Source organism: Pavona decussata, unplaced genomic scaffold, assembly GCF_977016875.1.
Source record: "Pavona decussata unplaced genomic scaffold, jaPavDecu1.1 SCAFFOLD_207, whole genome shotgun sequence".
NCBI lineage: Eukaryota > Metazoa > Cnidaria > Anthozoa > Scleractinia > Agariciidae > Pavona > Pavona decussata.
In genome coordinates, this window is record NW_028145612.1 from 1,666,453 (window position 1) to 1,692,905 (window position 26,453).

Consider the following 26,453-nt stretch of genomic DNA (forward strand, 5'->3'; position numbering starts at 1 on the left):
AGGGTCCCAAAAGCAATGTGTTGTGGGCAAAGTTGGACATAAATTAAACACCGGTTTGATAAACATGGCGACAGGTTCACGAAATGTACAGCCTTCTCAATAGAGTGTTTTAACATGACGTCACAACGGCCATGATGGTGTCCCAAAACAAAGAAATGGCGGCCATGTTGGTGTCCCAAACTAAACCTCTGGGAATTGAACTCTATTTTTATGCAAAGAATTTCGTTTGTTTCAGTAAACCAATATGGCCGGTAGTCGCGTGAATAAAAACACTCTATAGGCCCTTTCACGGTAATACCTGCCATTTTGGAACAGCGGTGGGGCAAACATGAAATACAGTGTACAAAAGAAAAGGATTTCAGTAACCGGATCTCAAAAGAACTTGCAATTATGTCTTTTAATTTGCCATGCATAACTTTACAATTGAAACATTTTGTTTCATTCACTTTGTATTTTCTTCAGCCCCTCTTCCCCCCCCCCCCCCCAAAACAACAACAACAACAACAACAATAACAACGACAAAAACAACATACTCCTTGGCATTTGAACCTCCCGGAGTTCACAGCCAACACGCAGTAGAAATGACTCTGAGTCCCTTCACGTGGAGTAACCTTTAATTTAGCACCAGTATTGCGATCCTTCCGCTCTAAATCATTAGCAGACAATTGAAATTAAAAGGAATAAAGGTCAACTGTACAGTTTATTTACAAGTTAACAAAATACACTATTTAGCACTGAATAAAATCGGGCTTCATACAAAAAGGTACAAATGTCAACTTTCACAAAGAGCAAAACGAGGTATATTGAAATGGCGAAGAAAGCTACCTTGCTGAGATAATGATATCTATCATTAAATGTTCGGTTCTCCACGCAACAATTTGTCACGAATTCAGAACGCGGCTAAGTGTGTGTGAAAATACTGTTGGTTACATTTATCATGATGTAACTGGGTAGCTGTGCTGCACGCGCGCGTCAATTAGCTGCACTCAAACGGTTTTCGATGCCATATCTCCACTGTTAGCAAAACGAAAGAAATGCCATCTTGATGTCTTCAACAACTTGCGGATTATTCAAATCGTCCCTGCGTATTGGAAATTACTCTCCTGACTACTTCTTGATTTGTCCAAGTCCCACAAGTTTAAGCGTCTGGTTGGTGTGATTTTGCTTAAATCCGAGAAACAAAGAGTTACAGTCCGTTCTTATTAAGACCAAATAGAATACAATTAATTTATACACGAAATATAATACTTGGTAAAACGTCCAGATACCTCTAATAGCTGGAGAGCTCACACACAGTGTGACCAGCATGTGGGATAAAAAGTGTCTTTAAACAAGTTCAAACCAGTTCTGAAAATACAGCCATTTGTTCGGCTTGCACACGTCGCTCATCCCTGGACGATGCACAAGACGATAACCTCAACTTCACACCTCCTTTTTTCCACGGCAAACGGCAGTGCGGGATCAATTTTTCTCTTGGCGCACAGTTTGACACAGACTCGTGATATTCATTTCACTCAAGGTTCAGAACAGAACTGGCGAGTGACTGGAAGAGAAGGTTTCTCGTGCTCCAGTGCCTAACATTCCTTTACCCAGTTAAGAATATCGGCAGTTCTTGATATCGTATTACAGTCCAAATCTGTACGGTGTACGACGCGGAGTTGCGGGCGGTTTGCGTCCCGGTGTAACGATTTGTGATCTGCAATGACAAAAACTACTTTGGTGACTTCTTGTTAATTTGGAAACGTGTATACACCAGACTCTCACTATATCGAAAAGAAACTACCACTGGCTGTCTCAAACTCCCACTTTGTCAAAAACATTTGTAGTACCTTCAACGTTCGAGATAACGAGCGCTTACTGGATTCACTCACACAATGCCACCCTAAAGAATAAAACCCTCATTCTAACTTGCACAAGAGTTCAGTCGAGAGAAATTCAAGTTTATACAATATCAGTAGGGAGTTCTCTCAACGTGTTAAATTTACTGACCTTACGGAGGGAGTTTGCTTTGCCAGGTTTTCCTCTTCACGAGCTTTTATCTGCGCACTGGCGGCAGCCATCTCTTCTTCCATCGCTGACAAATGTTCTTTGGCACGCCTTCTTTTCTCCTGCAGAATGACAAAAGTAGGAAAAACCGTTTACAAACTAAGTAGACTAAAACAATTTAATGTAACATAAAAAAAGCTAAGGATTCTTTTTACAAGAAAAAGCCGGTCCAAAGGAACGAACACTTTGAATGCCTAACTAAGAGTGGTAGGTAGAATAGCATCCGCCACCATCCAAAGCCATGGAACTCATTTGAAGTAACGCGGTTTAACTTTAGAGTTGGGATCTAATTCTCGGTTGGTTTCATTAAAGAAGAATAGATATAATCGAAACAGCTTTATACCACAAAGAACTGTGCCATTCAACAACACACCTAATTACCCCTTCCACCACCCACCAGACACACCTTTTCTGCTTACATTTCAAGAGAAACGTTGCAATTAATCTTGGAATGTAAAGAACGTACCAGCCTGGTTTTCGTGGATTCCTTAACAGTGTAAAACATGGGCCCGAGTTCAGCCAGCCAGTTACCATCCACAGCTGTCACACACTGCATATATTCCTGATTGAAAACAGAAATAAAGTTAAGTGCTAAACTTACCGAGACGTTATAAGAAATACATGTCTATGCTCGTGGACAGTTTTCATCTTCTGTTAACGTCCCACAAGAAATATCACATGTAGTGAGCTTAAGAACAGGTTACACAAACGACTCTTGATGAAAATTCGACGGCGATTTAATTACCGTTTTAACTGTTGCGCAGCGGCGAGAGTGCACTGAATGCAAAGTATGTGTTAAAAAAAAAAGTCAACGTCCCCTTGGGAGGTCCTCAAAGACGTTTTCATGCAAATACTGTACTCCTGTCGCAGCACAAACTCGCTAATAGTGAGTGATAAAACCTGTTTATCAGGATTAAATACATGTGGCGGAAGTTCAGCGCCGAACCCATGCATATATGCAAGCTGTAGCCACGTGTAAGTCATTATGCGATTCTAGCAAGCTAGCGCGTTTTACACGATTGTAAGCATTTTCTTTCCCAACCCTCCCTCCCTTAGGGCATATCACGGTGGCCAGGCAATAAAGATTTAATCATTGTATATTAAAATGAAGAGAAAATCACCGGCGGTTTATTTGAAATCTCACTTGAAAAAACGTCATGATCGCACCAAAAATGGTCCATGTTTGCAAAGCCTACCGCTAAACATTTTGTCACCCATTCAAAGCGTACGCTACAAAATCATAATTTTATTAAGTTACTTTGTTCCACATGTTGATCGGCGAAGTTATCCAAAGATGGATGGACTTTTTCCTTTGTAATAATAATAATAATAATAATAATAATAATAATAATAATAATAATAATAATAATAATAATAATAATAATAATAATAATAACAACAACAACAAAAACAACAATAATAATAATAATAATAATGATAATGATAATGATAATGATAATGATAATGATAATGATAATGATAATGATAATAATAATAATAATAATAATAATAATAATAATAATAATAATTAATAATAATAATAATAATGGTTTATTAACAGATCCACTGGGTGGCTCTTCCCTGTTAAACTACAATAATTACAATTACAAAATAAATCAAATTAAGTTATTTACAAATTATACAGTAGAAACAGGATTAACGGAAACCAATTACAGTAAAACTAACTAATCGCTTTGTACTCTGTTTCTTAAAAAATTCCTTGAGAGTCTCAAAAAGGTTCTGTAGTCTTTACAGTTTCTAATAGTTTCTGGTAGACTGTTAAATAGTTTCGACGCATTATCTTGGAGAGTGCCATTTTTGGTCGGGACCACTAATCTAATTGTATTGCTTGAGCGCAGTTCCTTGGGACATTCCTGTTTTTCTTATTTTAAGACAATCTGGCCAGGTCTCGGCGTTATGCAAAGCTTTAAAACATGATTTCAGGAGGTTCAGATCTCTTCTCTCATTGATTGGAAGCCGTCCGATTTTAAGTACATCCCGAAAGTTCTTAACATAGATGCAGTCTACAGTCCCCAGTTATCGCACGGCAAGGACTACTTTTCTTCAGAATGGATACGGGAGGTCAAAACTCGTACGTCACGGGTGCCATTACAAGCACTGTTTGCGTCACCGCATGTGTTCTCACCTTTGATGTCATGACCAACTCGTGGTAGACAATGTAGTCTGGTGTGTACCCCATACCGAACAGCGCGCTAGTGGGGTGCAAGTGACACGGCATTCCAGTCCTCATATTCACGTACTCTCCAATACCCTGAAAACAGTTCAGTTTGCAGTAAATGACTGAATCAGTTAGTTGAGGTGAAAGTTTTAGAAGAGTGTCCACAGTCATACAAAGGTGTTCTTTAACGTTGTATTCCGTTCTCCTTGAAATAGTAATCTATCAGCTCCTCTTCTATGCTGTTTCACGGAAATGGAGCCACGCTATTCGTGGATCATTTAGACGGCAAATATGGAGTCAAAATTGCATTCACTCTTGGGCAGAGCACCCAAGTTGTTTTAACGGTAAGCTCCCAAGTTGGAGAGTAGGCCGGAGCAAGTCCGTGCCCAAACCAAAATGGGAGACGCTTAAATATCAACGGCCTTTATCTCCTAGATCAAATAGTGATATTTAGACCTGAACGTTAGGGTCAAATAGTAATATCGTACGGAGAAAAAAAACAAGCTGAATATTTTTCAAGTTGCAATCATGATCTATTTCCATGTTTGTTAACTTTGGCCAAAGACTCTTACTAATAGTTTCAGTGCACTAGTATAAAAACTTTTTGAAAAAACTGGACGATTACTTTTAGGTTTCCTAGTATGACTAATAATAGCTGACAGTTCCTTTACGTTTTATCAGATGCAACTTGCCCCTGGGTAAAAAAATACAATGTGGAGTAAGGTTTCTTGTCTGCAGTGACCAGACTCAAATCACAAACCGGCCTTCGGTTTTCCGATCGAAGTTCCGATGCGGAACTGATCATAGTATCACCGGGCTCCACAAGTCTGAAACTTAATACTGATTTCTCGTGTTCCTATGAGCCAACAAAGGTAATTGCAGATGTCATACAATGATCGTAGAGACAAGATTTTCTTTAGTTTTTGAGTTTGAGAACCAAAAGTCACCTGACATTGATTTTTTACCTTTAATCTGGCGGCCTGGTGGAAGTACGAGGAGCAGATGCATTTTCTAATGACATCCCAGTCATTTCCACACGACCTAAGCGGCATCTTCTGTTGATTCATGATATCTTTAAGCTGTCCTCGGACCTCTCGAACCTTAAAGACAAATATAATTTGTTTGTTTGTTTTCTTGAGAAACTTTTCAAGTTTGTCAACGATATCTACAATCCTGCCAAATTGTTCGGGACAGAGGCTTCGCTTCGGACGCTCTAGACATAGTTTTACTCCCCTGCCCCCCCCCCCCCCCCCTCTCACTTATTGAGCGACTTATAACAACGATGTTGATGCAGTTGAGGCAAACTAAAGCAGGAAGAAATTTCAAAAAGAGCCAAGAGTCCCTAACTCGATTCGCCAGGATTGTAGAATGGTTAAGCAAGTATCCTACGAAATCGAATCGAGCCTAAGTTGGTTATGAACAGTGCTGTAAGGGAACAAATCTTACCGAACATGTGAAAACATTGCTGCAGTCCGTCTAAAGTCTCTAGAACGAATATCTCAGTTTCAAAAGTAATGGCTAATCTACACGTACTGATATCTTGTTACGATTGGTAGGTTCAGTCACCTGGGCCAATTTACATGTTACAATTTGTCGGCCGATTGCTTTTTCTGTTGGTGCAACATTGGGTGACAATCGGCCTAACTCAAAATACCCGAAGCCGGCACTACCACAAATGTTTGTCCCCTCACTCAATTTCTTGCGTAATTGGGCCAAATTGGCCCTATTAATCGGTGTGTGTAAATTAGCTTTAAGTCGTTATAGTCTCTACAGAATCCAAAACATCAGAAAACAGGTTACTGAAAAAATTATTGAATAAAAATTCTATTTTTGTTTCACGGGATTCTCTGGGAGTTGAAATTAACTATTTTCAAGAGGAATCTTTCGAGAAAAATCGAGGATGAATATGGCATAGATAAACGATCACCACCATATTTGTTGTTATAGATCTTCTTCTCGTGCAGAAGTATGAAATAGGAACTGGTCGTTGATTTACAACGAAATGGACCGAAAAGAAATGATTATTTCATAACGCGACACTTGAAAGTTTCAGAGTCACTTCATGAAAAGTTAATCAATATTAGGCAAAGTTAAATAATCTTACCTTTCGCATAGCTTTGATGTGAATAAAGTGTTCATTGCACCACTGCGCCGAGTAACTGTTTCAGAAATAAAAATTAAACAAATAAATATAGATACAAAAAGATAACTCTAGAGGGATCTAGAAAGAAGTAAGTTCCCTTGGACGCTGGCGAGAAATCTCCGACTTTCAAACGTTGAAACGTCCACCAACTCTGTCAACTATGGACGATGTCAGGGGTACATGTATCTAAATTCCATGGGGTATTTAAAAATGAAAGCTATTCCAAACGTGTCGTTATTTAAATTAAAAAAAAAAAAACAAACTATCGAGCAGCACTTTCCTTAGAGGGAGCAGGGATGGCGCAGTAGTGAAAGCACTCGCCTCCCACCAATATGGCCTGGGTTCGATTTCCAAAGTTGACGCTATTTGTGGTACTCCGGTTTCATTTCCAACAATTGCAAATCCCAAATTCCTGGAAACAGTGGATGAAGAGCCACTCTGTGGATTTGTCACTGAAATTCCATTTATTTATTTTAGGACTCACTTGTTGCTCTTCCACTGTTGATAGACGTTAAGATAGGTTAAGTGGTCGCTCTCAGGTACGGCGAATTTCTCCCTTGCAGCATCACTTTCCTCTTCTCTGCCTTTTGGACGGAAAAATATGGCTGGCACTGACAGCATGGATACTATGGTCTGCAAACGAGAAGGATGCTAAGCTTAGTCTGCGGTAAAAACGCTAATTACAGAACGAACAAGATGTTATCGGTACTTTGAACGTCAACCATAACTATATGGAAATATGAAAATAGGTTTGACACCTTCTACGATAGAACTCGGATTTCCTTTTCTCGAGTATGCCTTTGCCATTGACTGAATAATATATCACTCTCACAAGAAAAGAAAAAGTATTTCCTTGAAAATGTTTCAGGTGATTTTCTAAAGACTTTTGTGACAAACGAAAGCAAACACATCTCGCCAATCAAAACAAACACAATGCAACAACCAATGCTCAAGACAAAAATATACAACCGACGACGCCAGCTATAAAACATACATTCAGTGTAAGGCGTCACAAAACACCGCAATGGTCGTAAGACAATTCGTTGAGAAAATACCAACAAACAAAAATCTGATACGTTTTGCCTTTTTACATATACCGTAGCTTCACTTTCTTGAAACTTGCAGAGTATGACAAAGGCAAACCATACCAAACAATCAATACGGGATTGAGTTCACTCATTCCCTTCACAATAATCACATACCAGTGTCTCGTCGCTGCATTCCATGTCCACTGCTATAATCAACATCTTGGACAGGGCGGGGTCCAGGGGGAACTCCACCATCTGACGGCCCAGGGGGTTCAAACTCCCCGTGTTATCCAGCGCTCCCAGGATCCACAATTGGTACATGGAGTTCAAGATGTTGTCCTACAGAGTAATGAAGTCATCACAGTTTACATTTCTAAGCTTAGAAAACTGAAATGGCGAAAGGGCAAGCGGGAAAGCGAACAAGGGAAACAGTACAGAAGAAAATGAGCACAGGAGAAGTTTTGACTTTGTTTCTCTCGCCTTTGGAATCACGAAGGAAGTGAATTTTGCCAGAATCGGTCAGCTTGTTCAAAAGAGGCCACGGGGCCAAGTTCAACTGTGCGACAGAGAAAGGTTAACTAACGATTACAGTTGCGTTTTACAGGAATGACATCGTCTTGTCCTACAGAGGTATCTCACAGTGATACCTACTAAAGGACTTTAAGAGTATGGCTGAGACTGATGCCAAGTGCCAGCTTTACAGGGAAAATTTGGACAGACAGTGTCACCAGATGAACCTAAGTACAGTAATAAACGGACTGAAGAATGGCAGGGAGCATCTTAGAGGGATGTCTGCGACAGGATTAGCTCAGGGTTTGCTCTAAAGTGTGGCAATATGCAAGCACAAACATTTTGGCACATACAATTAATAGAAGGGGGTCAAACGTGTTTGTGGCGCTCACATTTCACTAATTTAGGTTTTGTTCCTATAATAAAGAGATTTGACAATTGAATTCGAGCATGGTTAGAATTATTTTAAAATCGTTCTACACTACATACTTGAAACACCACAGCTATCAGTGTAAACCTTTAAAACGTTCAAGGCCACACCTCAAAGTATTAATTTTTGCTGACGTTCTATATTGTAGCTGCTTACCTGAGGTGGTGGATCCATAAAGTGAAACTCCAACAGATTTTGAACTCCCAGAGACTTGAGAAGAAGAACTACATTGGCCAGGTTCGTGCGCTGAATTTCTGGCACAGTGGCGACCAGAAGCTCGTTTTTGTAAGAGCTCTCAGTGAAAAGTCGGAAGCATTGGCTATAGAGCAAGGAACAGAAAGAAAGCAAGGTAAGTGCCTACTGAAAGTTTCTATTCTTTCGACTATCGGCTGATAGTTGCCCGCGAAAATTTTGTGTTTTCAAAGCAAACATTAGTCCTTGAAGCAAAGAACAAAAAAAAAAGCAAGGTAAATGCCTACTGAAAGTTTCTTTCTTGGGACTGTTGGATGATAGTTGTGTTCTCAAAGCAAACATTAGTCCTTGAAGCCAAGCTTCGAGGGCTTATACAGGTGTAGAATTAATTTTGTGCTGCTAGGACTTTTAACACAAAGAATGGATACAGAGTTAATTCTCTGATCAATCATTTATACAGGTATATGCTAATCAAACGTCTAAGGAAAATACGATGATCAGACCGATAATCCCGAGATAGCAACTGAATGTACTGTTTTAATAATTAAACATTTTTTGCTTGTGAAATTCTGAAAAATCTTAAAGCGTAAAACGAAACCGGCATTTTCTCTGTGGATCAAAAATGTTGTGTTATGTGATTAACTTAATTCAATCAAGTTCGGAGAAATATTTACCAGCGTGATATTATTATATTTTCTTATCGAGTAAGGGGCCTCTCTCAACTCAATCTGTTTCAGCTGTTTTATTTTATTGCCGGCTTTCAACGTGTCACACTGCGGCACGCCTAATGTTCATTTGCTCTCTCTGTTCGTGTAATTTGAAGGGGTATCTTTGATTGCACTTAAGGGTTCCGCATGAAGCCGTCTAAAACTGAAGTGAAGTGAAGAAACTTGACCAACATGAATTTTTTCAACCATCTGGCGATTGTTATTTCATTATAGTCTGCTACCCATTTTCCACGAAAAAAAACAAAACAAAACAAAACAAAACAAACAACAACAACTAAAAAACAGGTGAGAATTCAAAAATTCGGCTTAAGATTCGTTTTAACAAGCAAACCAAGAGCAGGGACATTTCGCGCTTCACCACTCAAATGAAAGTGTTTTTTCTTGGTCGAAGGAGAATTAGGGACAAAATGAAATGAGAGTGAATTTGAATTGGTAAAATAGTCAGGCAAGTTTAAAAAATTGCTGTCACAGAAGTCATAACACCAACTCACTCTCCAAAAATGGGAAGGAAACCAGGGACTCAACAGCAAACTTACCCAGGTCCCGTCCTGCCCGCACGACCAGACCTCTGATTTGCATTGGCCTGAAATGAAAAAGAGAAAAAAAAGGGGGGGGGGGGGGGGCGGGGAGGAGGGGTTGGAGGTGAGCACTGGTTTCCACAGATAACACTAATTGTTCCAGATTCAAAACCTATTACAATGACTTTATAACATCGAGTTTAGTTCTATTAAAAAGTCGAATCATACCTGGCTGATGGGATAAACCTGTAGAGCATCCATACCAATCTTGGGATTAAACACTTTCAACTTGCAATACCCAGAATCCACAACAAACATGATCCCATCGACTGAAAACCCAGAACAATAGATCGCGTTAAAATTATTATTCAAGAGGCATGTGTCTAGATGGTGAAAAAACTGTGGAAGGGAGGTGTAGTTGCTGCAGCTTGGATAGGGCTTATATTCCTACAATTCTGACCGCAAGGTTAGTCTCCAAAATTGAATTTATCAGAACTTACCGAGTTATGTGAAAAAAAGGAGGATGGAGGATGGAGGTGGACAGATGCCACCTCAAATTAAGTGAAGTAATTGACGTAATTGTTTCGCGAGGAATTGTTGCTGTCATTTGCTACGCAACGATGACGAGAGCGTCGTGAAACAAGTTGCAAAATGTATGTTTCATACAGTACGGCTGTATTTGAAAAGTAGGAAAAGTCTACTTTTCCTGCTACTCACAAGATTTCCCGTTCAATGAAAACTTTCGAAGAAGGGCTGTTACGCACAGTTCTGTTAGCAAGTTGTCTCCCGACGTCCTACCACAATCCTGCAGTTAATTGTTTTCTCTTGTAAATTAGGAATATCGGTATCTAAACCTCACTGGGATTATAAAATTTAAATAAGGAAGAAAAAAGCAAGAGGATTCTGGTAGTTGCAGTAAAACAACGTCATCGTGAGACTCTCCTTTTTGTAGGGAGATAACCTCGTCTAACATAACTATAAAACAGGTCAGCTGTACGCTCTTTATGCGTAAAACAGCCGATAGCAATCCTCGTTGTAGTATTTCCAAGCTTCATGAACATATTGGAAATAACTCGTTAATGCACAGTTGCTTTCAAATAACTCATACCTGTAAGCGAAGTTTCCGCTATGTTGGTTGCTACAATGCACTTCCTGACCCCGTCCGGTGCTTTCTGGAATATCTTGGCTTGTAAATCTGACGGTAACTGGGAATAAATGGGCAAAACGGCTAACGGTGGTGACTCGTCTATCTCATCCAGACGCTCTGTAAAATGAAATTAAAATATTAAAACAACAAAAACTGGTTACTTTAGAGGGAACTCCGCTCTTATAAAAAATTGACGTCTAAATTCTCCAGCTTGGTTGTAAAAGTGAACATAACATTTTTAGTGTACTAATGATTCGATGTGATTATCGCCCGCCATCTTGGATTTTATGACGTCATAGGATTACAACTAAGGTCAGTACCTTGGAAGAAGTTATTTTGTGTGAAATAATTGGGCAACTAATATCAGAGCGAAAATAAGGAATTTGAAGCTAGACTGTAGTTTTAACAAAGTAAATCTATTTTAAGAGTGGGGCTTCCTTTAAGGACGGTGCCTACTATTGTTACTGCGCATACGTTCTGTGCATCTCGAGATACTCGGGTTTCCTATGGGTGGTGCCTACTAATGCAGGAATATTTTTGCGCGGTTTAAAACTATACGGAGAAAGCAGAACTTAGCAAATGCTTTTGGTATCTCATAAGAAAATTGGGGGTAACCATGCATTTTTCAGAGATAATTAAGCGTCAATTTAGGAAAAAATCCTATACATTGCTTTATATTTTGGCGCTTTTTAGAAATATTATTGCTTAGTTATCTCTGAAAAATGCATGGTTACCCCCAATTTTCTTTTTGGATTCCAATAGGCCTTGCTAAGGTCTGCTCTTCCCGCATAGTCATAAACCGGACAAAAATACTTCTGTATTAGTAGGCACCGTCCTTAAGCTGAAACAACTCAATGATTATTGAAATGCTGGTAGTATTTAGTTTTGCGTCGGTTATTGGCTGGGCTTTATAATTGATTCGCAGGTTCCAGCCAGCCACAGAAGGTGATTTCTTCGCTTTTGTAGACCTGAAGCAGTCAGCGTACGTCTTTTTCTCCTGCGCTTGGCACCAGTTACCTGCTTCGGTGTCGTGTCATGATGAGTTCAATGCAATCTTTGCCAGCCCTGTGACCGGCATAACAGAAACAGTAGCAATACCATCTGCCGAAACAGCAGCAGCAGCAACAACAACAACAATAATGGCAACAGCAAATGAGATAATACGCTATTTACAGACCTGTGATAAGATCGCACGTGACTTCAATATCTTCTTGACCGGGCATGAAGATCAAAATATCACCTAGAGCAGATATGACAAAGAAAAAGGGCAGAGTGAATTTATGGCGTCTTCTGAAGGTCCTCCTGGATCCTCCTGGATTCTTTTAGTTTGTAAGGATAAATTTAAGGGTCATATTATCATTCGAGGGGGCGGGGACATGGCAAGACAGCATACATTATTTTTACAGCCTGCAATGTTACATTAAGCACGCAGTGCACGGCCTCTGATATTAAATCTATAAAAAATCACAACATGAAAAAACGGGGCACGGGACAAGGAAACTGTGGTGCTGCGTCGGTGATGAAATAATTTATAAATATCAATATACACCCTGTACGGTATTTATTCGATTAACCGCCCACCTCGAATAAGGGCCCACCCTGGAAGCAGTGACCCCCTCGAATAAGTGCCCACTAGCCCAGCGTGCAGTAAGAGGAGCGTCAGTTGTGTTCCAAAATCGGTTTTAGATACGGTAGTGAATGAGCTTTTATGTTGTTTATGTTAGCTTTTTTCTTGTTGAAGCGAAATAAACTTGTTACCCATCGCTTTGTTATACTTTAAAAATGTCCTGGTTTGCTGAAAGTATTGGGAAAATAACAAGCGCCCACCCTCATGGGTCAAAAATTAAATAAGCGCCCAGGGTGGTTAATCGAATAAATACGGTTTGTCATTTTAGCTTACACTTTTCTACGTACATTGTAAAAAACCTTACGAGACTCGGATGTATGTCTTTTGAAGGGGCTGTGATTATGACCATGACTATGACTAACATGGTCTTTTTGGTTGTTCTGTGCGCAACCTGTATCTAATCATCATCTCTAAACTTGAAAATGGCGATGTGAAATTCAATTATTGATGAAATCATGGCCAGACGATAAAGAGTTTATGTTACAATTCTATCCGTTATCGAACACACTCTTACGCAAATCATGAAAAACGGTCGACTATTTTCAAGTCTACCAACTATATGCAATCCGTTTTAATTTGTCATCTTTTGTCCATCCATGCTCCTTTTGGGCTCGATTGTATTCCCGTTGTGTTTTTTTTTCATAGTGTGTATTTCGTGAGGAAACCTAATTTCTTATAAGCCTCGTGGTTTTATTTACGTTACTTGACATTTTTTGCTGACCTTCAACTCGAAAACCTGTATTTTGTATTGTACTTTGTAATAATTATGTAGTATAGCACGTGATAAAATTACTTGCCATAACCTCTTTAGGCTTGTCATTTATGGGTTCTAAAGGAAGGAATCTAGACACATGATATTCTAAAGTATATAACGTATCTTTAGTATGTATCAGTTGTACCTTTGGCCGGCGTGAGGTGGATCTGTAAGGCCTGCTTGACAGCTCCATCCACGTAATCTTCAACTACATTCTTGCTGAATAGTATATCCACTGGAAACGTCCGGCCAGGAATCTGAATTAAAAGAAGTCAAAAGAAAGCAGTGCTTCTGTTAATGTAATATAAAAACAACAACAACAACAACAACAAAACAAAAAACCTCTGAAATAACTGCTAATGAAAGTGAAAAACAGCCTTAAAAGTTTAAAAATTGGCTTTATTACATTGTAAACCTGGAAAAGTGACGAACATTTGCGTCATTTGTTATCGACATTTTTTTTAAACTACATGTACGCCTTGTTGTATTCATAATGGTAACAGAAACAGGCAGGGTGCATTTGTCGATAATTAAACAAGGAATTCACAAATTGAGACAACATTTGATCATAAATAAGCCAGTTTCCAAAGGATTTAAAATTAAGAATTGTCCATGAAATTTAATAACGAAGAAAACATAGAACTCTCACCTGAAAAGTTGGAACATTGCCAAAGAAGTCCGCAAATTTTTGGGCATCCATCGTTGCTGACGTCACAATGAGTTTCATATCTCGTCGACGAGATATCACCTACGCAAAACAAGATTGTTAGCCATATGTCATATGTCATTACTTTGCTATTCCTATCTGTAACTACACTTCCATAGTCACATAGGCTTTTATAAAAACAAAATTGCAAAAAAAGTTTATATTAAAAGAGTTTATCGCAATTCTGGCATGACTTGCATGAAAAGGAGAATTCTGATTAGTTTCCTGAATAGCGCAAATTTTGCCCATCACATCACCACAAACAACTTGATTTCACTGAGTTGTACCTACGAAAACACAAGACTCAAGAAAAGAAGGTAATGTTGTTTGTGTGTTTATCAAGAACATTTTCCAATTTCAGTGTGTGTTGGCTTAATGTGAGGAAGTGGTATCTCAACACTCTTGGCATTCGTTCCAGTTGCAGACGCTTTTCTCATATCACATCCCTGTTGGCAAATTTTTTACAGAACCATACGACCAGAGAACGCAAATGAAGCAGCTAGCTAAGGCTCACCACAAAGGTACTCATCACAACATCCTGGGCTCAGCTGTTCAAAGCCCGATTAAGCTAATCCTGGGTCAACGTGAACTTTGATTCAAGTATATTTACTAATCTATAAGGACTCTTCCAAAAGATTTTTGTCCCTAAGTCTTGCCTTAGACTTTTCTTATTTCCTTACTTACCATTAGCTGAAAAAAGCAAGATTAGCGTTAATTGGCTTTCGAACAACCCGGCCCTGTTTGATACCTTTTCGCTTTGACAAATTTGTAAAAAAAAAAAAATAATTAAATAAATAAAATAAAATAAAATTAAATTAAATTAAAAAGAATACAAAAGTAAAAAAAATCCTCGTCTCAGTTTTTCTGGAGCATGCCTCACCTCTCTGAGTAGCCCAAAGAGTACATCCGTGTTTAGTGACCTCTCATGAGCCTCGTCCATTATAATAACACTGTAATGATCAAGGTCGGACTCACGGAGAGATTCTCGAAGAAGTATACCGTCCGTCATGTACTTGATCATAGTTCTCTACAAACAATAGATACAACCATAAATAACGCTGATGAACAATAATATTGTTTCGACTATCCTCCAAAACATGGCATATTTGGCATGAAGAAAAATTAACCTCTTGTTCTGGCCTTTCGCTATCGAGGAAGAAGTCTCAATTCGTCTAATCAGATTATGTAAAACCGAACATCTAACTCTACCATGCAGTTCACTACCTTTTCAGCTTTCCTTTGTCTATAATGGTGTAGCAGCTACGAAATTTCGATTTGCTTTTTTCATTTCATTGTGATATTTTGACTGAGAAACTTCACACTCTTTTATACTATCATATATCTGAGATCAGTTAAACTGAATAGCCTTACACTGTATTCAGATTATACGGAGCAAGTAGGAACCGATCCAACTTAACAAAAACAAATGTGACAAATACAAGAAAACACACCAATAATATAAACAAAGTACAGTCGAACCTCCACGACACGTGCAACCACCTCTTGTAAACGACCACCTCCCATAAGCGACCACTTATCCAAAACACCAAATTTGTCCCAGTCAAAAGCCTATGCAGTAGTAGGAACCGCTCGTTAACGACCACCTCTCGTAAGCGACCGCGACCACTTTTTGAGTTGACGGCATTATAATTTTTCTCAAACTCTTGTAAGTGACCACTTGACACATGGTCTGAACTCCATTTCCGCTGTATGTAGTACGCTACTCAGAGTTTACGAGGAATTTTTAGTGACAACCTAGCTCTGCTCGTATTGTAACTAGGAAAATGTATAAAATAAATTTTCTGTGAGCCCTCTTCACAAAAGAGACTCCCTGTGGTTCGACTCTCGTAAGCGACCACCAAATCTTGGCATTTTGGGTGGTCGCTTACGGGAGGTTCGACTGTAATTAGTAATAATCATTGGTGTTTTTCAAAGATAAACAATTTTTACAAGCTAATGTTATCCCTGATAGTTACTTAAATTGCGCACTAGAACGGTTACGATTTGAGTGCCGTAAGACCAAACCCAAACTTATTCCTCTAACCAATCTAAACAGACGCAAATTGAACAGCGAACCGGTCAGAACTTTACGCAAACACATTTAATATCAGCGCCAAGCACGTGGGTTTGGCTTTGTTTTCTCATTGGTGAAGAAAGTAGTGCGAGTTTTGCTAACCAATCGCAGAATGCAGTGAACAAAACCAACTACTTTCGAGACTCAAGTGAAAACCTCACTCACTGAAAATCATAATAAAGCAGTTTTCAGTTGAGTGTCCTACAAATTGTCCTACGCCAAAACTAAAGTAATTACTCTGACCAATCTGACCAATCAGAATTTGAAGCACAAACTTGTCATCAGCGTCAAAGCGCGGGAAAACGCATACGAGCGAAGCCAGGACTGGCTAACTGCATCTTTTGTTTCTCATTGGTTGAGAAAGTGGCGCAAGTTTTGCTAACCAATCGGAGAAAATCGCAGAGTGCACTGAAACAAAACCCAAGCGCGCCCGACGGTCAATTGAAAACCGCTCTATTAATATTACAGGGTGTAGTTATGTTCCCGAAATTGGTATTTTTGTGGTTCGTCTTACCGAAACAGCAAATGTTATAGCAGCTAAGTTCGAAAGCTCGCTACCTGCCTGGTAATGCTTTTTTCAAGACTACATGGTGTTAACCAAAAAACGAATTCCTTACCTCGGTAGTAACATCCTCAAATCGAATGGCGTACCCAACTTCCTCTCCAAGTGCGCACCCGAATTCTTCACTCACACGTTTGGCAACAGACATGGCTGCCACCCGGCGAGGCTGGGTGCAGCCAATCATGCCGTAGTTTGTGTAACCATCCTCATGCATATACTACGAGATCAGATAAAATGGTTGATTACTTCCAGGAGAATACAGCAAATTCTCGCTACATTAAAATTCTAGCTACTTTTTGGTATCTGGAACAGAACTCAATCAGATGGATAATGTCCTCCCACACGGCAAATAGATAAAGTGGTTCTTTATTTTTTAAATCTGTTTCAAAATGATGTTTTTATCACGTCTAAATAAACTACAAGCAACTCATTTCAAACGGAAATCGTCGTTCACTACCATAACAGTACCGTATACATGAATTTCTGTGAGGTAAAAGTTCGCTAAAATTGTGGTCAGTAACATTTTCGCGGTATCTTATTTTAATGGCTTTGCGAGACTTGGGAGAACAACAGCCGTACAACAGCTTGTGCCCCCCTCCCCCTCCCCCTACTGTAGACCAGTGACTTTACTCCCCTCACCCAAGGAGAGATGCTAAAACTCACGACCGCTCAAGTGACTGGTGCAATGCAGAAAATGTACGAAAGTATACTAGTGTAGTTCGAGGAAGGCCGTTATTAGTTTGGTGAAAATTAGGTATTATATACATGTACGAGGAGTTTATTTGTGGAGTTACAGTAAAAACCCGCGTGTAAGAACCTAGAAAATTAAGAACCTCCTGGCAGAAATTTGCTACTTTAATACCCCAAAATATAGGAACCTGTTTAGCCAAAAAAATTCCAACAGGTTCTTATATGCGGGGTTAAACTATTTTATTTATAATATTTTAGCAAAAAGGTTGTCTTTAGAGATCAAAAAATTGCACAGTGAAACTAAAAATGCACAATGTATGTTAAATGTGAACTGCTGTTATAAAACAATTCGGCTACAATTTTTTTGAAACTGGTTTGTCTTTGATTATAAGCATTTATTCTATAAAATACTGTAACATTTTATAATGAAGAACAAACCATATATTATACTACAGTATTTTCTACTCCGTAAAAATTAAGAACCTAATTAAGAACCTACTTAGCCTAAAATGCCAGTAAGTACCCCAAAATATGAGAACCTGTTTTGCCAAACTCTAAAAAAGTAGGTTCTTACACGCGGGTTTTTACTGTATTTGTTAGATTGGAAGTGTATATCAGATCACTATTTTAATTACTGTAAGGGAACAGTTCTCACCTGCGTAAGTTGTGTTGTTTTTCCAGATCCTGTTTCCCCAACAACAATGACAACCTGATTGTCCCTCACAATGTTCAGTAGCTTGTTCAAAAGAAAAACAAAATAATTATACAGTTGAAACAAATGTAAGTAAAGTGCATGAGGCAAAACAAGAGAAAATCCAAACATTACATTGTGGTTGAACTTATTTTAATTACATCTAGATAGAAGAAATACCCTGCCAGTTATCTACGCAACTTAAGCAGTTGCGAAAAAAAAGGAAAAAAAAGGCCTGAAAAAAATCAGGCTTGAATGACCTCTCTGATGCCGGTAGTTATGGGTTCCTGAATGTCGTTCAAGCCTGAATTTTTTCCAGGCTTTCTTTTCGCAACTGCTTAAGTTGCATAAATAACTGAGAGGATCTTTCTTCCATTTAATCTTTCACCCGCAGTTCAATTATATGTTTAGGGTTGATGAACAGTACAGTACAGTATTTTATGTACAATGTTTCGAGAATGCTTTGGAACTGATTCCAATCTAGCTCCAACCACCTTTATACAACTGTAACTGTCATTTCAAGATTAAAATTAAGTCTTCTGTACCTCTTCTCTTATGGCAAATATTGGCAAATACTGCCTTTGCTCCTTGATTGATTTCTTGGTTGCAAACTCGCTGCTTGCCTCACTCTTGTCCTTCATGTGTTCAGCAAATTTCTGGTTATCTTTGTAATCGTCTTCACCTTGTTTAGTGTCCTTAAACAATGAACCAAAACAGCATGATGGTTACTGTTATAGAGATACATGTAGCAAAAATGACTTAACAAAAATGATTCGTCTACTAATACAGTGAAAATAATGCAAGTTGACAGTCTTGACTCGAAACTCAATCATCGTTTCACAATTATTTTCAAGAATAGAGAATCAAGGCTGGAGTTTTGAGTCGTGAGAAACTTGTCTGAATGATTTTTCTAGATGAATTCTTGAATAGTAATTTTGAGGGAAAATTATTTCTTGAATACTAGACAATAACATTTAGATCAATGATTGCGATTTGTAAACCTTAAAATGATCAATCTTGAATCATAGTCGAAGATGTATTTAAAATTACAGTATAGGTCTACTGCTGGTTAAATTAAAGTCAGTTACTTTTTATTTAATTAGTTTTCTGTTCAGTTAATGTCATTGTTCTTCACTATGTTGTTACTTTCTATGTCAGTACATATAAACCAGCATTACAGAGAAAAAAAAATTAATCATCAATAGTAACCTGGAATCACTTATATTAATGTCACTGAGAAAATCCCCTTTTTTGGAAATCAAAAAAGAAAGTGATTTTTACAAAACATAAAAAACTGTAAAAATTGAAAAACATACATGTAAGTTGATGATAAAATTATGGAAATTTATAACAGCACTATAGAGTTAACTATAGAAGTTAATGGCACCCTCTTTTAATGTCCCAAAATAAAATTATTATGAAAAACCTCATCTTCCTCTTTTTTAACACCAAGAATGTTTCCCAGTTTGGTTCCTGCCAGCTCCCAGTGTTTGTGCTGCCCCTTCTGTCGTTCTTTCTGTTCTCTGTGCACACGGACAACATGGCAGCCTTTTCTGGAAATCATGGCCATGTCCGATGTAGAATCCTATAGACATTGGTAAAAAGAACATCATGATACAACCATTTCTACCTCATGAATTAACTTGTCAAATGATTAACTGGTGGACTATCAATATTTATTGTAAATATTATGCAATAATTAAATTATCATACAGTGTAACAACATCACTGCTACAGTAAGGTTCAGGTTTGGTTACAACCATATTAAACCTGTTGCTAGATGGTAGAAATATTGGTGAATAATGAACAAGAAGTCACTTATTACTTTTCCAGAAAACGTGAGTGACCTACAAGAAGGAGATACCAACCTTTGAGTCATTTCTTTGTTCACAACCACCAATGCTTCGCTTAACTTGGTTCGGTCAGTTGAGTCTGGGCACATGTATCTCTTTTGTGTATTTATGTATTTTTTTTTTTTGTTAAGTGGAAATGCACTCAGCTACCCAAAGCTGGTTTACAGGCATTCCACTCAGAAATAGCGGGAAACAAATAATAATCAAATCAAACACAACAGTTTGAAAATCCAAACTGGCAGGAGGCAAACCAGCTGGCTATATACATGTACAAGCGTGGCGGAGGAGGAAGCTTAAACCCAGGGCCTTCGGATTTCAAGTCCAGCACCCTAAACCGCTGGACCACACTGCCTCCCACAGAAGATTGCTTGCATTTTATGTAGAAAAATAATAAGCTATTTCTTGTTTATTTAGCATCTTGCTAAAAAAATTAAGATTAACATGCAACAAAGTTTTAGCAGTCTCTGTGCCAAAATAGGGCTTATCTTGGGCAATTTCGATTTTAAGGCAAAAAAGTCATTTACAATGTACAACTGCCTCGCATGTGAAACTCTTCAATTAACAAAGTACAACAAATAAAAATAAAAAGTGCATGTCGACTTGTACAGTGTACCTTGACAGGAATAACTGGCTCTGGTTGTTTTGTGAAGACAATTCGTCCATCCAGAAAAGGAGGAACAATGTTATGCACCAACAGATGCACCCTGGCTTCCTGGTCTTCTTCAAAATCTTCGTCAACATCTAACTTCTGAACTACACCACTTGTCAACATCCTGTTTGTCTCCCACAAGTCATTATCCTGGGATGAAAGTTACACTTCTGTATCAGATTTAAATTAATTCATAACAAAATGCCACTGGGAAAGGTACCTGTAGTGATAAGATTGGACCTGTTGTATACCAACAACAGCCTCACCCCTCCCCCCCTCTCCCCACCTCACCTCCTCTAGGCTGTAGGTAGTTACTTTATTTTCAAGAGTGAGTGAGATGGGAGAGAGCTTTATACAGTTGTAGAGCATGAGAAATGAATAAAGATTCAGTCTGTGTTTTCCCAAAAGCAAGCACCAAAGGTGATTACATTGTATACTTAACATCTACATGATTGTAAAATTATTATTGATTTTAAACTTCAATTAAACTGGATTTCACTTTGGATAACATCAATTCTGTGCCAGTAAACATGGAGGCTGAAATGCAACCTTCTTGAAGATCTGTCTCAAACTATTTTCACTGGTGACCAGGATTGATACAGCCTAGTTGTATATTTACCACGCAATAATAATTTATTTGTCTTACCACAGCAAAGAAAAAGACTAGTTTGTTGCCATGTTGGGAGAAGACAATTTGCAAGGGGCATGTTACACTACACGACACTTGAGAAACTGCAGGACATCCATTGATTACAGTAGCAAAAACCAAAAATGATTTCTACTTTTTGAACTGAGTTACATGTAGGCAATGCTGAATTTTTTTTTTCAATAATTAAAACAAATATTTTGTTTAAGAATTGCTGTGCCACTGTGCAACTAAATGTTGGAAGACTGCCCATCATCAGTATTGTTGCCTGTATGGAACTTAACTTTTTTGAGGGATGGCACTTTATCAAGGTTGGGCACTTAACTGAAGTAATGTCATGTTCACCTTGTTGATCTGTCGTTGTTGGGCAGACATCCTTTTAACTGCCTTCTTTGCCATGTTTTCCTCCTTCTTCTTAGTGTATTCTTCACTCACATCAGCAAATGGATTCTGAGTTTCATCATAACCAGAGTCCATGTCATACCATGCCCTGTCAAGTCTCTACAGTGTACAAACGGAAACAAACCTTCAACTGAGATAATTATAATTTACACCTGATAAATTAACAATTGACCTAAAGCTATTTCACTGTTGTTACTAACCTTATAACCCTTACGACTGTGTGTACTACTGTACAGTACTTTAACAAACAACTGGAAAAATGCTAGGTATAATGGATGGTCAAAATAACTTCCGAAAACTAGATAGTAAAATGCAAAGTTGCAACAGTAAATAGTCCGGACTTGATAATCTCAACCTGCTTTTCATTATTCATCTAATGTAACTACACACCTTCTGTTCCTCTTCCCACTCTTCTTTGCCAACATCTGATGGAAATCGCGACTCATCTTCATCACCAGAACCTGAAACAAAAAATTTACTATGTGTTCAGTGCAGCTCATTAACATGTAACAAGTAATACAATTAATTCAAGATTAATGTTTCAAATCTTCTCTGATCATAAGTGAAATGCACTGAGAACATTTTGACAGTAAACGTTTCTTATTAATAATTTAATTATTTAAGGTTGGCTGGGTAGGATGGGGGGGTTGTTGAAGAGTGACAGAGTTCATGATAGCACATGGACCGTGAATTTAGGACAAACAAGAAAGACGCTTGGTTAACAGCGACTCTTTACATGTATATTATTAAAAAACAGAAAGATACATGTACATGTACATGTACATAAACCGGTAGCAACGGATACATGTAGGTTTACATGTGAACATGACTTTGCATTAAAAGAAGAACATGAAAAGTGGAAAATTTATTAATTTCCTGGAAAAGCTGACGTGAGAAAAGATTTCATCGCATCTTTTTACCAAGAAACTACGGAAGACACTTGCTAAACAACTTTGATTCATTAAGTATAGGACTGGAAAATATCCTGAGTACAATGTTCACCAATACGCACTGTATGCTGACATACAGGAGGTGGAGAGAAAGCAAAACCTGAAGAATCAAATTTCACTTACAGTAATATACAGCAAGGAACTTAGTGAATGTAACAGCAACTTACGTTTTCCTTTAGAGAATCTTGGTGTGGCTCCAGTACTACGGCGATCGTTTTCCCAAACATTGTACTTGTGTGTTGGAGTAAAGCGAGGGGTATCGTCCACTCTACGATGTGATCTGATACACACAGTGACATTATTTGCAATGAATTACATGTACAACATTAAATAGAAAACATGACATTGCACTAATAATGTGCAGCTCTAGATACATTGTAAATTCATCCAGCTTGATCCTGCATGTACATACAGTGTACTACATTTTGTGTTAACGTACATGTACATTTCAACTCATCAGCATTACTGTAGATGAGCTCAGGGAAGCTGCATCAGTGACCTTTTTATGAAGCAATGTACATTGTAATAAATTAAAACTGACAATGGTGGTATCCACTGCCAAACTATGTATAAGGGACAACGACCAAGCATAATGACATTGATAACATCAGAGGAACTTACGTGAACTTTTAACAACTGTATTTATGTACCATATACCAAACAACCAACACAAGAAGAAAGGCTGCAATACAAGAGAGGCTCCAGTGTTTCCTCAATGCCACAGAGCTGTACTGCATTCCCTGGTAGGCCTAAATTGTTGTCTTTGCCTAAATTCTTCTTATTGGATATTACGTGTATCGCAGAGAGAGATTGGGAGAACTTGATAGTAAATACATAATATTATTGTTAAAGTTTGAAGTTCTCCAATCTCAATTTTCTGACATCAGTATTTGAAGGTATTATAAACGTAAAGTAGCAGATGGTAGGCTGCATTGGGCTAGCTTTTTCACAAGTCTTAGAATAAAAAACCTTGAACATGTACAATCATGTAGTTGATTATACTGAACAGCAGCTTCTGCAGATTCCCTGTGCAAGAATAGCATCACAATCTTTCTGTTATCAGGTCTTTTTGTACAGCTTTCCAGTTTTTTTTTTACACTTTTATCACTGTAAAATGAAGGACTAGTGATTATACACTATACATTATGTTTTTGTTTTTGTTTTTCACGTTATTTTACGGCAATTCACCTCCTTTCACTTTTCATGTCTTCACTTATTGACCTGGCAGGTGACGGCATTTCCCATTTAGACCTGCTAGGTGTGGAATCTTCCTCATCCCAACTACTCCGGGAAGGAGTTCTGATATCTGACACAAAAGTAATAAAGTTAACAAAATATTTGTTTTACTGTCAGTGATAACCAGGCAATAGAATTCAAAAATGATGATGCCACAAACACTAAACTTATAAAACTATGGGATTTGCTAAGAGAATGAGGTAAATCTCAGATTCCTTTTTCCTGAGTGTGCCTGTGTCACTTTGAATAATACATGTACATGTACATCACTCTCATTTGTTCACCAGGCTACCATCACATTTTATTCTATGCCCAAAATCAGCAGGCCAAGAATGGAATGGGGCAGAAACAAAACATATTATAAAGCAATTATTAATGATTGCCAGGGCCTTACTGCCAAGCGAGCTCAAGAGACTGACGCCGTAAATGATTTTTAAACGTAAACAATATTGAAACAGTTTTTATTCAACCATTTTAAACTGTAGTTAGTATTTTTATCTTAATTCTTAGTTTTGAACAATTTTAATTACGAACTACTCAGTTTTAGAAGAATGAATGATGTATTATTCCAGAAAGTGACACAGGCATGCAGTATTTACTCCAATAAGCACCCCGGCGCTTATTCAATTTTTCGTGTCTCCTGTACGGCGCTTATTCGAGGGCGGGGCTTATTAAAAGGCTCATACCACAAAGCCAAAACATTTTGATTGTACAAGCAAATGCTGGCAATCTCCTTACAGCAACAGTTACAGGGACACTTAATACAGTTACAGTTCAAGGGCGGCGCTTATTAACCATTCCGCTCCATGTGCGGTGCTTAATTGAGGGCGGCACTTATTCAGGGGTGGCGCTTATTTGAGTAAATGCAATACTCGAAAAAAAAAAACTGAGTGCAGTGAGGAGTATCAGGAGTCAAACCTAAGACCTTCCAATTACTAGTTCGGATGCTCTACCACTGAGCTACAGGAGACTCGTGGAAGCTAAGGCCATTAAACTAGGTTCATGGGACAAACATCCTGCATACTGCTAGTATTTTAATGTCGAACGTGTGGTATATGAAATAAATGTGATGTTATATTTCAAGCCTAGGGAATGAATGAGAATGATGTATTATTCCAGAAAGTGACACATTCCAATATGCAGTATGCAGGATCTTTACAAGACCTATGAACCTAGTTAACTAGTCTTAGCTCCCAGGAGCACTGGCATTTTGAATATTACTCTTTTAATTAAGCGCTAATTCTCCACACCTCAAACACTTTAAAACTCTTCACATACGAAAACAATTATTTTAGAAATACAATCAGTCCTTATTGTTCTTTCCCATGGCATACCTCATCTTTTCACCAGCATCAAATTTTTGAGCGGCAAGTTGCACCTCGTCTTTCCACCGGGGCTTAATATTTTTTTTACCTTGGTGGACTCACAGCCACAACCCACAGCAAAGACGAGGTATGGCCACATGTTGATGGGCCAACACTTTGAGGCGGTATTGTACAGATGTATGTACATGTACCATAAGCAGGAAGTGAGGAATTTGATCTTTGCTTGTGGTCCAAGAGAGTTTTTGAAGGCATCATTAATTCACCTCTGTCTGGAGGAGCTGAGCACTCACAGGCATTGGAACAGGTTTTGGCCCAGGAGGCCAGAGTTTGAACCAGCCAATTTTAAAAACTTCAAACATCCAGAGGGATGCTAAGGTTTCAATTGATGGGCACATACATGTAAAAGAAAGAATATTTTGATTGCAAAATAGCAGATGTTTCATGTATGCATACCTTTAGACTTGTGCCTTGGGGTGTTATAACCCTCATTTCTTGATGATCTACTACTCCTATAAGGTGTCTCTTCCCATTCACCTCGCCTTGATCTCGGTTCTTTAAAATAATTATCTCTGTCATCTCTATAGTCTTGCGATCTCCGGCTATTTCGTTCTCCTTCATCATACCTCTTCTTCTCCCGATCACTATAACTGTCATTTTTGTCCCTATTCTTTCTAGAATCTTTGTCATCTCTGTCCTTAATCTTTGATTCAGCATAGACTCCCCCTCTCCTCGTTCCTCGATCTCGTTCAAGTCTCCTTAACTGCTTTTCTCTTATTTCTTCGTTTACGCCCCCTGTATGAGAAGGAGTTTCAACTAATCCAGCTCTGTAATGACGAGATTTAGACTTGAAGTCTTTACTTCGAATTCCAGAGCTAAGCCTTCCACGTCCGTCCAATTCATCATCATTTGGATTTTCCCAATCGCCTGTCTCGCGATTCTTGGACAGATCTTTCAATCGTTTCGGCTTCTCACCATCTTCTTCAAGTTTTCGCTTTCTTTTCTCTTCAGCTAGCTTTTGGAGTCCCAGCACGCTTTCCTTAGGCACTTGAGACGTCTTTTTGTTGTTCCCTTTTAATATCAAGCCTCCAACCATCGAACGTGTGCCTTCAAGCCTGTCAGAAGACGAATCGTCGAAGTTTCCCACGTCTGACATAACGACGGAAAAACCAGCACCTTATGAATACGATGGTTAGGATCCCTGAAACAGGTCATTGGCACCAAATAACATATTAAATTTTCTATAACATAGCCGGGATCGGAGATTCACGTGAAGCGTCGCAAATGGCTATCTATCCATTTTGATCCGCCATTTTCTTTACGCCTGTCGTGAGCGTTGACAGCTGCTGACCACATTGTAAACATTGCAT

The 26,453-nt window shown here is 38.5% G+C and overlaps 1 protein-coding gene across 1 annotated transcript; it reads right to left on the reverse strand.

Annotated features, from left to right (window-relative positions):
* Positions 1-596: 596 nt before the first annotated feature.
* Positions 597-26,428, reverse strand: LOC146460847 (pre-mRNA-splicing factor ATP-dependent RNA helicase PRP16-like). The gene is made up of 26 exons (XM_085087514.1): positions 25,540-26,428; positions 23,714-23,831; positions 22,693-22,805; positions 21,966-22,036; positions 21,519-21,674; positions 20,492-20,677; positions 19,452-19,610; positions 18,571-18,720; positions 17,990-18,070; positions 16,700-16,861; positions 14,889-15,035; positions 13,952-14,050; positions 13,448-13,559; positions 12,099-12,161; positions 10,883-11,038; positions 10,003-10,103; positions 9,793-9,839; positions 8,493-8,655; positions 7,571-7,735; positions 6,853-7,001; positions 6,330-6,384; positions 5,191-5,325; positions 4,193-4,318; positions 2,513-2,608; positions 1,990-2,108; positions 597-1,696 (listed from the first exon to the last, which is right to left on the reverse strand). The coding sequence occupies exons 1-26, from the start codon at positions 26,237-26,239 to the stop codon at positions 1,624-1,626; spliced, it is 3,702 nt and encodes a 1,233-aa protein (XP_084943640.1). The 5' UTR covers positions 26,240-26,428; the 3' UTR covers positions 597-1,623.
* Positions 26,429-26,453: the final 25 nt, after the last annotated feature.